The following is a 15,764-nucleotide window of genomic DNA, read 5'->3' as shown; positions in this document are numbered from 1 at the left end:
GTGGGACAATTACTCACATCACTGGTGAATCTAGCTCCCTGCTGGATGTTCACGGTAAATTTCTCTCCCTTCCTGGCTAAAGAGGTCATACTTGAAAAAAACATGTCTCGTCCTTCTCTGTAGAGTACTGTTAACCCTCCTTAAACTGGTATTGTACCTTTAATTCACATTTATCTGTATTTTGCATGCTGTGGACTTATTGGGACAAGCTGTTCATTCCAGCATCTGGTAGTTTATTTATTATTGCGAGTGGATTACGTGCAGACACAAAAGGGAATGTGAAGTATGCAGTGGAGTGGGCAGGTTTAATCATATCTCACAGTATCTGTTTCATTTAGAATTGTATTTTAATCTTACAGCACTGAGATAATATCAATTTTAAACATCTTAAACCTTTGTAATAATACATTTCATCAGATGTTTGCCAGTTTTTTCTCTTGAAGAGCAGTGAACTCTTGGTGATTGCCAACATACAAGTTGTGTACATTTATTCAGTTGAACTTTTATTGTCTGTTGAAATCAAACTGGAGACCCGGTCACCAATTATCCATGCAAACCATTAGCTCGGAAGGGATCCAAAGTGCATGTGGGTTCTGTTAACTGAGTTTTCTTTTGTCTGTTTGTCAGGAAGATGATTATTTTCCATATTCTGCTTTAAGGTTATTAAACCATAAGCTAAACAGTATTCATACATCAGGATAGGGGTGGGAGCAGCATTTTGTTCCTCCTTTTATGAATATGCCCCAGGAGGAATTTTTCCCAATAGCTTCTTAAACCCTGGTCACAGCAGAGGGAACATGTTTGGAAATTTGGAGGAGGGCCGAGAAGATGCCACCTTACTTACTGTCTAAGTTGCACTGACTTCATTTTAACCAGAGGACTCTTTGGACAACCACCACACACCCTCCTGCAAGGGTAGGCGCCCAACCCTGGCAAGCTCCACAGCAGAATCTGAACTGTATCCCCTGTCTTTAAGCAAAGCTGCAGAAAGTCTTTCAGCTTAGCATCAGGTTATATGGCCAGGACTGTCTGCAACAACTACAAATGCTCCTGTCCCATGCAGACCATTGCATGGGACCATTGCAGAACAGCACTCCATCTCTCCAGGACTTCAGGAGTTTTCTACCACTGTTACAAGACAGTTTTCATTCATCCATCTGATAACAAAGGGGGATTGTTTGGCTTGCTGCTCACTGACAGCACAAGAACTGTTTGTTCAGGAAGGCAGGCCAGCCTGAACTTCATTTCAAACAAACTGTCCCTGCATAAACCATCTTTCTTTCTCCACCCTTTCCTGGCTGCCTACTGTTCCCTGCTTTGCAGCAGGAGGATTTCCAAAATGTCTCGATGACTTTAAATTCTATTTTACTATTGGTAGTTTTATTCCACCGAGAGCAAATTCTCTAGCTTCTGTTGGTGATCATGGCAACACATTTCAAAGCTCATTTTGTTAGTGAGATCCCTGTCAGAAGCATTTTACAACTTTTAGCTATGTGGTTTGTCTGTTCCTTTTTCTTTGTTGTTTGTTTGCACAAAACTCAAACTGTTCTCTAGAAAAGTAGCCTGTTGCCATAATCAATAACAATAGCTGTTTCCATACTTTATAGTATGTACTCATATGGTCTAAATCATTGTCAGTCATTTCCTCTCCCATCACGTTTTCCAAAAAATGTTGCCCAAACCAAACTGGAAAAAAAAAAGAAAAAAGAAAGAAAAGAAAAGAAAGGAAAGAAAGAAATGAAACCTTGCCAAATTCTATTGTATCCATGTCATAAACCCATAAACTACTGAAAGTTAGGGTCAGTGCAAAGATAAGAATCAGACAGTTTACGCTAACTAATGCCTTTGTTATTGCTTTTTGAAACAAAGTTTATTTGGTGCATTTATTTCTTCTCTTGACAGCATGTGGACAATAAGTGGGTTTCTTCATCTAGTGAAATAATTGCTTTCCGCAAAGCGCTGTTGAATCCAGTGACAGCAAATCAGTTTCAACGCTTTGTGTCCCTGAAAGGAGACCTCCTGGAGAATGGAGTGCTCTTCTGGCAAGAGGTACAGAAGTATAAGGTACGGTGGTAAAACGGCACAAGGGGAGCATCATTCAACTTGTAAGCAAATGCATCCATTACTGCAAATTAGGAGAATTTTAACAAGAATATCTCTAAGCATTTTCTTGTTCATAGTAAAACCTCCTTCACCATTTATTTGTCTTTTTCTTTGATGAAAGTCCTGATTTCTTAAGAGTAGCTGTTTTTTAATGACTTGAATGTTTTTTTTTGTGCTTCTTCAAACTCTACCATTCTTTTCAATCTCTGAAGGGGTACTAACAAATGCCCAGATTTTGGTATACATGTGTTGAGCAGTAGAAAATATGCAAGCAGTAAATGTTCATTCTGTCTTTATAGCTAAACACTGTTAAACAGAGGGATTATTGCTGAGTTGGGTAGTTTTTCAAAAATCAGAAAGAACTTTGAAATTCAATCAAATGTACAAATGTAAATACGGTCTCTACCCAAAAAACTTGCATGTAAAATGCAGACATCATCTCCCTTACACCCTGCACAGTTGCATCTGACTGCCACTGAGGAGGTGGCCAAGGTCAGCAGGGGTTTTCTGTCTTCCACATGCATTCCGCTTCCAGCAGCTGCTGTCGTGTGAGGCAAAGCACAATCAGAAACCTCTGGCGTGAGACTTTAAATCACACAGCAGCCTCCTAGTAACACCCTGGACTAAACGCAGATCTTTCACTTCTTCCTTATTCCCGTTGCCTCTGGGATTTTGCTGGAGCAAACAAAGCCTCTCCTGGGCTCCTGAACATAGCACAGGCAGCGTGAGGTTAGCTAACATGCTCAGAAATTAGGAGCTGAACACAGGTGATGCTGCGGTAGCACTTGGAGATCCTGCTGCAGACATGTGGGTGCACTTTCACTGGATAGTTCTGGCATTTGAATTTGGGGTCTACTTTAGAAGCTGAAGCTTCTCTGCTTACAGAGGGCAATCCTCCTGTCAATCCAGTGGCTTTGACCCCAAAGTTGTAGGCCGATATTCTCTCTGGAGGTGCTGCTGTCTCTCTTGGTTACAGAGTGACCATCTTATAGTAGAAACATCACATTAGGGCATCTGAAGTTACATGATATAAATGCTTCTCACAATATCCGACATTTTTTTTTTCAGATTTGTGACTCTTCATTGCTACGTTTTGGAGGACATGGAAACTTTCTACAAATGTGGAGTGTAGTTTAGACTGTTTTCTTTGTGTGTCTGCTTTCTGAAGAAAGGCCTCATTGTTTTATGTCCCACCCCCTCTCCTTCATTTATGTTAATTTTATTTGTCTTCTTATCAAGAAAAAGCACAATCTGACTATATTTCTACATGCATGCGATTTGTCATGGTTGGCAGTTGATGCTCTTTATAGAAGCAAAGGGCTGGAGCAGTAGGAGTGTTGTGGGTCAGGCTGAACTGGAGGAATATTGCCAAAGATGTGGGCAGTACTTTGCATAGTGCATGCTTGTGTTGTCTGAGCCCTATCACGCCATCAGTTTAGACAGAACTCCCTTTGGGAGTCAGTGTCTGCATTGCTCCTTGTAACCCATTTGGGCTGGCAGCACACTTTGGGACAAACAAAAAATACAAAAAAATTTTTTGAAAATAAATATGAAGAAATATAACTCTGTGGATCATTTCCATCTGTTTCTGTATGTTCATGTCTCATTCCTCTTCATATCTTATGGCTTGTTTTTCTTCCCTCTTACTACAGCTCTCTGCATTTTCTTCTGTGCTAGATGAGCAAAGAAAACCATAATATATTCTTAGGATATATTGAATATGTTTTTGTATTGCCTTACTTTCTTCATTGTAGCTGTTATCATTCTTTTTTTCCTTCACAAAACTAAAAAGTATTCATAATAAAACAAAACTGTTCTTCCACATACCACATTTCTGGTTAAAAGCCCTGTTTTTAATTTCTTTGCAAAGTAAATATCCAGCCTCCTCTACCAAAACTAAATGCATATTCTTCATTTAGAGAGCACACTTCCTGAAAATTCTCTGGAGTGCTCATTGTGCCTATGGAAGATACATGCGATAATCTCCTGTTGTTATAGAAATGTCTTGATATTTATAGATAGATGGAAAGTACACGTTTCAAAGGATTTCAGGGAAGCTCTTTGAATGATTTTTCTCTCCTGTCAAAGCCCAATAGTAGCATCACCAGAGTGTGAAAACACGGTAATAATAGGTTTTAACAGAATGATAGGGTCACATTACCAAGAGCAGAAAACCTCAGTGCTCCTTTGAGATCTTACTCGTGTAAGTTCAGGTTTGTTTTGTATTCTGTCTATCCTGCATGAATTATTTCAGACATTGAGGTTTTGGGAAACTACAAAATCTTAATGACTGGAGAAACGAGAAATGAATGGAAGACTGTACTTGTAGCTTAAATTGTCTCCTCTTGTGCCAGCATTCTTGGTTATAATACCTTGTACCACTCAAAATGTCCCCCTCTGTTCTTGGAGTTTGTAAAGCATTTTTTTTTTTTTTTTAAGTTACTTTGCTAGTCATAGCAAGCTCATTGTGAAAATCAGTGCATCTCACACCTGCAAGTGTGTTTGTCTTTTCAGAAATGCCTCCTATTTACCAATAACGTACTCAGATTGAGTGCAGGACAAAGACTACACTGTTCCATCAGAATGTGCAGGCAGAGACTATCACCTAAAATCAATGACTGCTGTGTATCTGCATTTGCAAACCAGAAGTCCCACTCATGTTTTAACTATTGCTGTGACCGTGCACATTTGCTATAAGAATTTCATCCTACATACTGAAGGAATCTCTTTGTATAATTATTTTTGTATGACTGTTACTCTTTGATCACTGGGCCCCTGGAAAGGGTCTTGCGTCTCTCTTTACACTGACTGAAAGTGCTATTTTTCATCTTTCAGGACTTGTGCCATTCTCATTGTGATGATGCCACAGTCCAGAATAAGATCACGGCTATCATCAACCGCTTTATTAATTCCACCGTACCCCCAGCTTTGCAGATTGACATCCCAACTGAACAAGCACAGAAGATTTTGGAGCACAGGAAAGAACTAGGACCTTACATTTTTAGAGAGGCGCAGGTAAGAAGCTGGGAGAATCTCTGTAACAGATTTGGATAGAGTTTGTGTGGCTGATTTTAAGGACATCCTTTGTTGCTTATGTGGCAATTTTGACTCCATACATAAACCTAACCATGAAGTAGAACACTAGAGTCATCCATTTCAATTAAGATTGTATGGTGGAGATGACAGAGAAGTTTCAGATATTTGCTGCCAAATAAACTGAAAATTTGTGTCAGCCAGCTGATATGGGAAAGGTGGTATCCAGCTCTGTGTTAGGAGTGCTGTCAGTTGAAATGAACTTTGTTTATTTTTTGAATTGCTTGTTTATAATTTGGTTAATGCCAGAGAAGCAATTTACAGTTACAGGATTCATTCATATAAATATTAAAAAAATATTAAAAAAAAAAAAAGCAGATGTGAGTGAAGCACAAAGCTCAACTTACTGAGTCTTTCCCTTTTCATTACAGAAAGTCTGCAGGCAATTTTCTCTCTCTGATCTTTTTACTAATCAGACAAAACAGTAATCTATAAACCTTTACTACAGACTTATTATTTTCTTATTCCTCATTACTATCATCTATGATTTATCTTCTAAACCCAAGAAAGCTAATCTGTTTTATTTTCCTATCAAATTTCCATCAATACCTTTAAAAATCAAATGCGAGTGCGCAAAACATTTGGATTGCAAAAGATGGGTGGTTTGTCAGACAAAAGGGTACGTATGGATCCTAAGAGAAATAAGTCTCATTTCAGCCTATGTAAAAGACAGTGAACTCCAGAAATGTGGCACAAAACCAAGGAAAGAACTTGGCCAAAAAGTTGTGACTCAAATATGACAATGACTCAAGTGTCACTTTCAAGTACTTTAAACCAGAAGCAGTGAGGTGCTGAGCATACTTGACTACTTAGAAGCCAAATTTCTCAATGAGAATTAAACATCTAAATCAACTGAAAAATGTGAGCCTTAGTACATGCAGCAACAGAATTCACTGAGCCCTTCTGTTTGCTTTTTAAAAATTGTTTTTCTTATTCTAGTTCAAAAAAGACCCTGTGAGAGATTATATCATTTAAAAATTATCCAAGATTTGCTCATAGATCTGTAATGTGGTTTAAGAGGCTTTCCAGAGGCAAAAAAGTATTTCCTTTCTCTTAAGGAGGAAAAAACCCCTCTCTCCCTAATGAACTGAATAGTTGAAATACTTGAACAGAACAGTGGTGCAAAAGCAATTCTACTGGTGTATATTTTATCAAGAATACTTGTAAAAAATGATGGATGTTTTCATTAATGCAAACAATTGTTTAGGGAAATATATAAAAAAGAAAGTGCCTTTTAACTATGTTTTAGGAAGATTTCTCACCAGTAATAAACACACTGATGAAAAAAGCATGTGCCGAGCAAAGCTGGGTTGAAATGTCAGGACACAGTACGTAGGAGGAACAAGGCTGTGTATTCAAAAAGAAATAGTTATTACATTCTCACGGTAAACTATACTTTATTTTACAGCAAACTCCGTCTTTCTAGTGCAGTCAAGACTGACTTTCTTTTCTTTCTGCACAGATGACTATTTTTGCTCTTCTGTTTAAATTTTGGCCAAAATTTTGTAAGTTTCAAAGCCGTTTGGATAGTGATGAAATTTTGCTTGCCTTGGAGAGAAAAAAAGGAAAAAAGATGCAAAAGAAGGAAGGCAAAACATTAGAGGAGAGGCTCGCAAAGCTTCAGGTGAGAGCTGATGGACTGAATAAAAACTGTTTCATGAGCAAACGGATAGGAATCCAAATATCCTTTTCTCAGCCTGATCCAAAGCTACCGAAATCTTTTTGTTAGACTTCAAGCTTTACATACAATGTAGTCCTAGGGCGATTAGTTCCCAATCCTGCCAATGCATATACATATGTTTAACTTGAAGCAGATGAGTCAGTGGAATACTCCTTTCATTAAGCAGGGAGGAAAATGTATTTTAGCGATCTTTTGTGCCAAGAGAATAGCGGAAAAGAGGTCTGATTTTTTTAAACTCCATGTATACTTCATGTGTAAAATGGGTAACTGCAAACCTGCTTACACTTCCCATGTGTACTGTCCTTTTTAAAGAATTTACAGTCCTGCTGGGTCACAATTGACAAAAAACAAACAACAAGATTTCATGTTTCTTTTTCAGAAGGAGCATTTGAAAAGGCTGCACATTATTGTTTAAAATACTTATGAGCTAAATGCTTTGTATAGTCTTTGTCTTTACTTGAGTATTTCTCAGCTTTGACAGGGAAATTATTAGACTGTTCACAATAAGTTCCCAGACAGTGTCGGTGCATTAGCACAACTGTGACCTCTGCAGTGGAATGCTCACTTGTAAAATTGTTTTTCTTGGAATTTTATTAATAAAAAAAAATATATATTTTTTGCTATTGATTATAGGCTTTGCAAAATATTATTTTTTATGAAATGTAATTGTTCAGCAAGCTTTGAGGAGAGAACATTCCTTTAACGGCAGAGAAATGATTGGACTTGCAAACCATCATAAGTAGCGTTAAAAGACCTTTACATATTTTAAATGCCATGTACACATGTGTTGAGACATTGCTTATGATGAGAACCACATGAGCATCCGAACAGATAAAGACATATGCCTGTACATCGCTATCCTCCTTTTAGACATGTGAAAGCTCAGGACCAGTGAAGTGTTACTCAAGGCCACACAGCAATGTCAAGTGAAGTCTAAAATTCAAAAACCCATGCTGCTTTCTCCAAAGCACATTGCCTCCATACAGATATGTCTGGCAAGGCCATCGGCAACACTTACAGTGCAAGAATGCAATATTTCAAAGTAATGCACTTTTGTGTTTTTGCAGACTTATTTTTTCCATCTGTTTGTTGCCTGTCTATAAGATTTCTGATTAAGATCAAGGAAGTAAAGAGAAAATCTTGGCCAGGAGGGCAAAAGCCTAGCTTTTATGGGGAACAAATGGGAAAGGTGAATTACCCATCTGAGTTGGGAAAAAGGGTAAGAAATTTTAGAAAGTGACAGGCAGGGAATGCGGTTCAGTAAACAGTTTACAGACTATTCACAAAAAAATATATATATATTATCAGTAAACCAGTTATTTCCTCTTGAAAGAATAGGTGGAACAGATAAGTCTTTGAAAAACCCTTTCCTCTTCAATTATTTTTAAGTTTGCCTTTGTTTGTTCTCCTACCTGAGACTTCTGTCCCCTCAGAGACAACATAACCATTCAGACAATTGATCCAGTCTCCCTGGCAGAGCAGTGTAGGAAGCTCCTAAAGCCAATCAGCCTGGTTCAGGATCAAAGCCTTTCCCACCTCCTGCAAAGTTCTGTTCCTGTTCCCCTGCCCCTCCATGCTGAGGGAGAGGAATAATCTGGCAAGCATTACAAATGATATTTTTTCTTATAGCTGTTTCCCCCCCACCTCATATCATTTTTGTTTTATGTCAAATGGAACAACCATCCTCCTGTGGGAGGAATTTTGCTTTCTCCTTTCTCCCAGATTTGTCCTTAGGGTGGCTGATCTGTGTGGGCTTGCCTCACTGTCAGAACCGACTAGATAAGGCAGCAAGGCCTTGATGCAGCATAGAGGAAAAACAGGCACACAAGGTAGTTTTCACTGGACAGTGATGCGTGACTTAGTGTCATCTGACTATCTCATTATTTTTTGTGGGTGCCTTTTGGTTATTTATGGGGCAAATGCTGTTGAAGGCTTCCTCGCCATGGTCTCAGTGCAGGGGATGAGTGGCTGACAGTGAGGGAAGCCATGCATGTACTGTGCAGAGACCTCTTCCAAGCTTTGTGTCTGAAAGGCAGGAATAAATAGGTATGGTGTGAAGTAAGCTGGAATATTCAACACCATGTGATTGCTTCTGTATATAGCTGAAATCATTGTTTTAAAAGATATTGCCTTGGGAGAGCATGCTTTTCTTGTCCCTTTTCACGCATTTGTCCTTAGTGTGGCACAGCTATATGGGCTCTTCTTTGCCCTTCTGTGGATTTGTTCCTCTGGTAACTGCACGTGCCACATACTTTTAAAAATATCATTAGTCACTTTTTGCAGGCTGCCTCGATGCTATTATTTGTAATGTATTGCCTACACAATTGCCCTTTACCCCCAAAACAGATTTTGAAATGTTAGATTTCAAGTGTACAAAATAATACTTCCACTGTAAATCTGTCATTGCTCTTTCCATGCCCTTTAACAGAGAAAGGTTAAAAACATATATATTAATTTTACTTTTCCATGTTTCCCACCATCTCTTTTTAAGCTTCTAAGCAGTAAGCTTATTTGTTGGTAAGTGGTGTACCATCAGGAGATATGACATTGCCATAACCTGGCTAATTTATTATGAGAAAACATCATTAAAGGACTCAATTCACCGTTCTCATTTAGAAACACAGCAAACATAAATGATGGTATTAATATACTATCCTATACACCCTATTTCTGTATTGGTTTTGGCCTCCTTGCTCCAACAATTGCATGTCCCACAGATGGTAGTGAGTCTGCTTGTGGAGAGAATATAAACACCATGCTGCCCGGGCAGTTCTATGCCCTAAAATCACCATTACAGAGGATGGGTCCATTGGTCAGTGGGAACGGTAAGGAAGGGAAAGGCTCCATGGGAGGATATTCTGGTCCTTTTCCAGATCTTTCAGGGGGTTTCTGAGCAACTTTGGGAAACATTTGACCTCTTTTTTTTTTCTTTTGTTTTTTCTCACTTTCTCATTTGCATGCAGGAGAGTTATATTACTTGCCTCATTGGGATTTTGTGGGTTAATTATGTGAGGTTAAATGTGAACACTGATTAATGTCCATAACGAGTTTTGGGATCATCAGGCAGAATGTGCAAAGATGCAGCCTTAATAAAACACTAAAACAACATGAAAATGACAAACACTTAATCACTAGAGCAGTTTACCAAGGGTTACAATGCCTTGTCCTTCATTGTAAATGTTTTAAACAAGATTGCCCATTTTCCTAGCATGTATGCTGTAGTTCATTCACAGCTTCTGGACCAGGCTGGAATTAATCATGGGAAGTCCTTAGTTCTACATTTATACCCAAGGCTCAATTAGGGTACCACAATGGCCTCTCTGTCCTTAAAATAAGTTCTCTTGCAGGTGTTCCCTCTCACTTAGTGATAGCTCACTCTTGAAGCAGTTATTAAATCTAAAATGAAGATAGTCAGTAGGTGTGTAGGGGTCAGGAAATTTTGATTAAGACAAAGAAAAGTATTAAAAAAGCAGTACCTCCTGATATCTTTTAGTATGCCCAAAGTGATGAATTATAAAACTGGGCATTACAAAACTCTGTCCACAATATGTCCATCATATAAAACGACACTGCTTACAACACTGTCATGTTTCCAATGACAATTTTTGCTTCCTCAGATTTGCTTTTTACATTAGCTCAGCAGCTCCTGTTTAGAGCTAATTATGAGTTCTTATTATTGTCAGGGTAAAGAAGTGGATGCAAACCTCATCAATCTGCCAAGTAGTGCTCTGGGACGAGACACTGGCACGGGGAGAAGACCAACATCATTTTCAGATGGATATGAGTGGCAGGTGAATAATAAACATTTTGCTGCAGATATCATCATTCAAGAGAGATAAGATGATCTTGGCAGAATGGGAAGGTGGGGTTTGGTCTTGAATACTACTTACATGTGGTTCTTCAGTAACTGTTCATTCCTGTACCATAGCTTTGCTGTTAGAAGGTTAACTTTTCAATCCTTCCTTCCTTTCTCCCATCCTTCCTTGCTTCCAGGTTTAGGTTCTGAGTAGCATTAATGCCTAAAAACACATTACGATCTTTAGGTTTGGAGATGTAAAAATTATCTGTATTTAAATATAAGTTGAAGGAAAGGAAGTTCAAATCTGGAATAAGAAATCATTCACTACTTGGGAAATTCATATCTTGAAAAAAAAATGGTTTAGGCTTGAGTCCTGTTCTGCTCACTCATCAAAAACTGAAGCTGAACTCATTTTGGAAATCTAGTTACTTGAACAGAAATTCAGACAGAAAATAGCCATCTAGTACTTCTTGGAAACAACTCACGTGATGCACCAAATCTGTAGTGAAAAGGTGGCAGTTATTTTACTGGAGAAAATGGAATAATAGACACATCACCTTGGGCATACGAAGTGATCGCTCATAGCTGCCCTGACACTGACATAATATAATGGGAAATCTGTGCAACCACATAATCACAGCTATGTCATGTGATAGAGGAGTAACTTGCACTCTGGCCACTGCTTAAATTCCACAGAGCTCCTGTGGCATTACATTAGTGAGAGCAGAATATAGAAATAAGTCTGAAATATTCTCAAAATCTGAAGCCACACTACAGGCTGTATGAAGCTCACAGTCTTAGCCCTTAAATAAGCCTTTTAACCTTCACTCATACCTGTTCCAAGCAAAACCAAAACCAATCAACCAACCAAAACAAACAATCAAACAAACAAAAAAGCATAACCTGAGATGGGTGAGCCAGGATATCAATATTACATTCCTAAGCCCTGAAGAAGAGGCCAGGTAATTGCAGAAGGCTCAATAACTTTTTTTTGTTGTTGTTCTTTTTTTTTTTTTTTTTTTTTTTTTTTTCCCCTCCAAGCCCCTTTCTTTTATGGGAAGGTGCTTGAAGTTCTTAACAAGTACACAAAATGACAGATGGGTCTCAAACTTCTGATGTTGTAAGAAAAAAAAAAAAAGCCAAATAACCACACAGTTCCCATTTCCCTTCTGATTTGAGAGAGTGACCTGAAGCTTACAAGGAAACTGAACTGTGGTTCTTGCAATGTAAAAAGGCAGCATTTGTTCCTTAGAAAAGGAAAGAATGACCATCTCTGGATGTCCTGCTTCTACTGGTAGCAGCATTCTGCTGGAGTGAGCCAGCAGAAAGAACTGTGAGGCTAATGAGACTTTCTATGATTTGAGATATGGCACATAAAAGGATGTGTCAGGGAGATAAAATGAAGTCCTCAAAAGGACTAAATGTTGCAGCTTTGGAAGGGGAAAGGTCTGTTGTGTTTAGTTTTTGTAGAAGAAATGAGAGAATAGGACTCAGAACTAGGGATAGAGAATAAATGAAGATAAACATTGTATCTGTCAGAGTTGCTTACATTACATCTCATGGTGTTTTGCGATTTGCTCATTTGTAGCAATATATTATTTTTCATGTGATTCTAGTATTGTCATGAAAAAAGTTCTCTTTTCAGTAACGGAGATTATTCAATAACTGGGATATAATATAAACAAATTCTTAATCTCATGGTCGAAACGGACCATGGACAACCAGCGGTGTGGTCAGGAGGCTGATTTTTTTAATGATTCTTGCAGGCTTCCTGGTCTTATTCCAAGTACATAGAAGCCTTGGAGCAGGAGAGAGTACTCCTTAAAACGCAAGAAGATGTGGAGAAAAATTCATCATCATTCTTTACAGGTTGTTATCCAAGTTCTGTAGTTTATGAGGACAAGCTTAGCTAAAATTCTCTCAGCATAAGGGCTTTGTTCGCTCTTCTTTGGAGTTGCATACATAAACATCTGCCTCTCTTATGCTGTCTGCAGGAGGGTTGCTTTCTGCACCACACTGATGAATGATAAGTTTTCTACAAAAGGGAAAGTGAAAGTTGCAAGGTACTACATTGCCTTTACTGTACAGGCTCTGTTGCAGAGGTGAATATTGGCCATTCATTCTGCACAGTGACACAGCAATACTGTTTGAGTCACACACAGATTTCACTTTCATGGCTTCTTATGCTTCAGCGACTTATATACAACCCAAGAGATTAAACTTTTTTATTTTCACCAGTTTGTCAGTATGCAGCATGCTTTCAGGACTTGTACGAGGCATTACCTCGTGCTTCTGTGAATGTCCTCTTACCATCTTCCTCAAAGATATTATGACCTCTTTGTTCCTTAAATAGCTCCACTTACCAGTAGGGCTAGCAACAGCACTATGTAATACTAAACCATTCAGCTTCACATCATTTAAATGTTCTTTTTAAATACAGGTACCTCATCTACATCCTTCATGAAGGCTAGAAACTCTGAAAAACCCACCATTTCTCCAAAGAGGAGCGTGACTTTGGAGAAACGCTCAGATCCTCCCAAAGAAACAGAAAGTGAGTACCAGACTGCCAACAAGTGTGCTTTGAAATTTGGATTCTTAAAAGCTAGTTTTCCTGCTGTCAGTGCTGATGCTCATTAGGAGTGAGCTGTCCCATTCCAAATCACGTTTAACTGAAGCTGTACAGCCTCAACATGAAGGCAAGATTATTTTTTACTCCAACCACGGTAAGTGGACCTAATGTTGGCCAGATGGAATTTTGTTGCAAAATGGCAGTCTCTGAAATGTGGTTATCTGGGCTTTCCAGTTAAAATATTTTAAATAAGAGCATGAGATGACTGGAGTAAACTCAGACCCCATGGAGTCTGGCAAAGACCTGACACAGATCTAGCAATAGATCATCCCTGCCGAAGCAGATTAAACATTAGAATGGGAGAAAGAAATAGGACAGCAAAGAGATCTGTTAAAAACAGAAAAACAGATTTTGCTTCAAAGCTTGGATTTTTAGATGAAAGAATCCCCTGGAGAGTTTTTTAAGCCTTTGCTGAAATTAGATAGACTTAAAAAATAATAGAACTTGGATTATTGCTCCCCTTTCTTCTCTGTTTCTCCTTCATCTTCTATTTCTGTACTTCAGCACTTCTATTTTAGGCAAATAGGTGTCCAGCCCTCCCTCATCCTCCTAAACTTGCCAATGCCCGAATACACTCTTTCTGTGGCAGCGTTTTTTGTATGTGGCTTCAGGAAGAAAACCACAGCATTCCTCATTCTGTTCTTTCCTCATGTTCTCTTTCTGCCCTCTCATCACCTCTAGCTGCAGGTGAAATTCATTCGGTTGTGTTGGACCTTATGGCTCTCTGCAGATATTACAATACTTCATGCATTTATGCCTTTTTGCACTGCAGTTCTGCTTCACGTGCAATTATGTCAGCATGGGGAGTTCTTGTGCTGGGTCTTTGGTTCTTCTCTGTAGCTGAGAAACCTCCAGCTGGGCCCAGTGCTCGAAGGGGCCCTACAGGGTCACCGCAGTCTTTTCTGCAGACCAGACCAGCAGTTCCTGGCCCACCTTGATTTTCTAAACCTGAAAAAGGCATTCCTGACAGGCACCAGGCTGTGGAACAGGCTAACAAAATGAGAAATGAGAGGTCTTGAGAGGTTTGATAGGTCTCTCCCACTCATTTCAGCTACAACCCATTCTCCAAGCCCACTGGAAGTTTGCCTGCCCTGCCTTTTCCCAACAGCTCATGTTCCTGCTGTCCCTGGGTGGTTTCCTCTTTTTCCCTCATGACTCTCTGGTGGCTCTCCTTACTCACATAGTGATCTGCTCACTCTGCTGGTGGGGCAAAACAGCTGTGAAACACCACTGCTGCTTTTGATGGGACAGCGTCTCTCTGCTTTGTTACAGAGCCTTATGCCTTGGGTATAAATGGCAAAGTTTTGGTAGTGGTGGGCTGCAGGGGTGGCCTCTGAGGAGAGAGCAGGGGCTCTGCTGATTCCACCAAGGTCGGAGGAGGAAGAGAAGAAGAGAAAGAGGAGGTGTTCCGTGGCAGAGCAGATACTCCCTGCAGCCCAAGTAGAATCACACTGGAGCAGAGGGAAAGAGTGAGAAGGATGAAGTGGCAGAGAGAAACTGCTATGTACAGACTGCAGCCTCCCCCCTTGCACTGCCCAGTGCCTCACCAAAGAGGCTGTGTGTGACCCACAGTGATAACAAGTAGGGGAGGAGAGGTGCTTGGAGTGAACTTGAGCCAGGGAAAGGAGGAGGAAAAGTGTTTTCCCTAAGTGCATCCACATTTCTTTCTCCCTTTTTGTTTGTTTTTGTTTCCCACTACCAAAATCAGTAATTATTTATTCTAAATGGCAGCAAATTAAGTTAATTTTCCCACTTCCAGTCTGTTTTGCCTGCAACAGCAATTGATAACTAATCTCCCTATCATAATTTTCATGCACAAGCTTTCTCTCTCCTGCTCTTCCCGTTTTCTCCCCTCATCCTGCTGGGGGCAGAGTGAGCAGCTGTGGGTGGGAGATGTGCTAGGCAGGACGAACCCATCACACCTTGTTTCTCAGGTGTTCTCTTACACTTTTTGATGCACTTTTTGAAGACTTGTTCTGATTATTTCAACTGGCTGCCACACAGCAATGACATTCTGATACCTTTTGCAGGCAGATTAAAATCTCCCTGAGGAAGGAAATGCAGAGACATTCACCACAGGTGGGCAAGAGACACAGAACTAATGTGCGTGCAAGGTTTGTATTCAATTTCCAGAGCAAAGACAACGACTTTGACCATAATTAAGAACCATGAGGCATTAGTCAAGGGTAGAAAAGAAACATCTTCCAATATATTCCCTATCAACATGATTGTGAAACTGCCTCTTGTGTCATTTATTAGTTTAACAGTACGCCTTGGAGGCTCAGCTTAGAGCAAGATTCCACTGAAGTATGCACAGTACAAACAATGACGTAGTCTTGGTCCTAATGATCTTATAACCAAGCCTAGTTCTTCAGCACCTAATCTGATGAAAAAGTAAAACACTGCGTTAACTGATAGCTCTGAAGCAGAGTGTCTCAGCATGCTATGGTCTCAGTACT

General features: G+C 39.5%; 1 protein-coding gene across 1 annotated transcript in view; it reads left to right on the top strand.

Annotated features, from left to right (window-relative positions):
• Positions 1 to 14,243, top strand: part of RGS22 (regulator of G protein signaling 22) — a gene marked incomplete at its 3' end in the record, with an annotated part of 62,953 nt that extends 48,710 nt beyond the window's left edge. The window contains exons 21-27 of the mRNA XM_084281690.1: positions 1,903 to 2,064; positions 4,939 to 5,118; positions 6,659 to 6,799; positions 10,561 to 10,668; positions 12,443 to 12,545; positions 13,117 to 13,249; positions 14,078 to 14,243. Coding sequence (XP_084137816.1) covers positions 1,903 to 2,064; positions 4,939 to 5,118; positions 6,659 to 6,799; positions 10,561 to 10,668; positions 12,443 to 12,545; positions 13,117 to 13,249; positions 14,078 to 14,243 — 993 coding nt within the window. The remainder of the gene's footprint in view (positions 1 to 1,902; positions 2,065 to 4,938; positions 5,119 to 6,658; positions 6,800 to 10,560; positions 10,669 to 12,442; positions 12,546 to 13,116; positions 13,250 to 14,077) is intronic.
• Positions 14,244 to 15,764: the final 1,521 nt, after the last annotated feature.

This window comes from Netta rufina, assembly GCF_964035555.1.
Source record: "Netta rufina genome assembly, chromosome: 2".
Taxonomy (NCBI): Eukaryota; Metazoa; Chordata; class Aves; order Anseriformes; family Anatidae; genus Netta; species Netta rufina.
The sequence above is the reverse complement of the archived record's forward strand: the minus strand, read 5'-3'. Positions and strand labels throughout refer to the sequence as shown.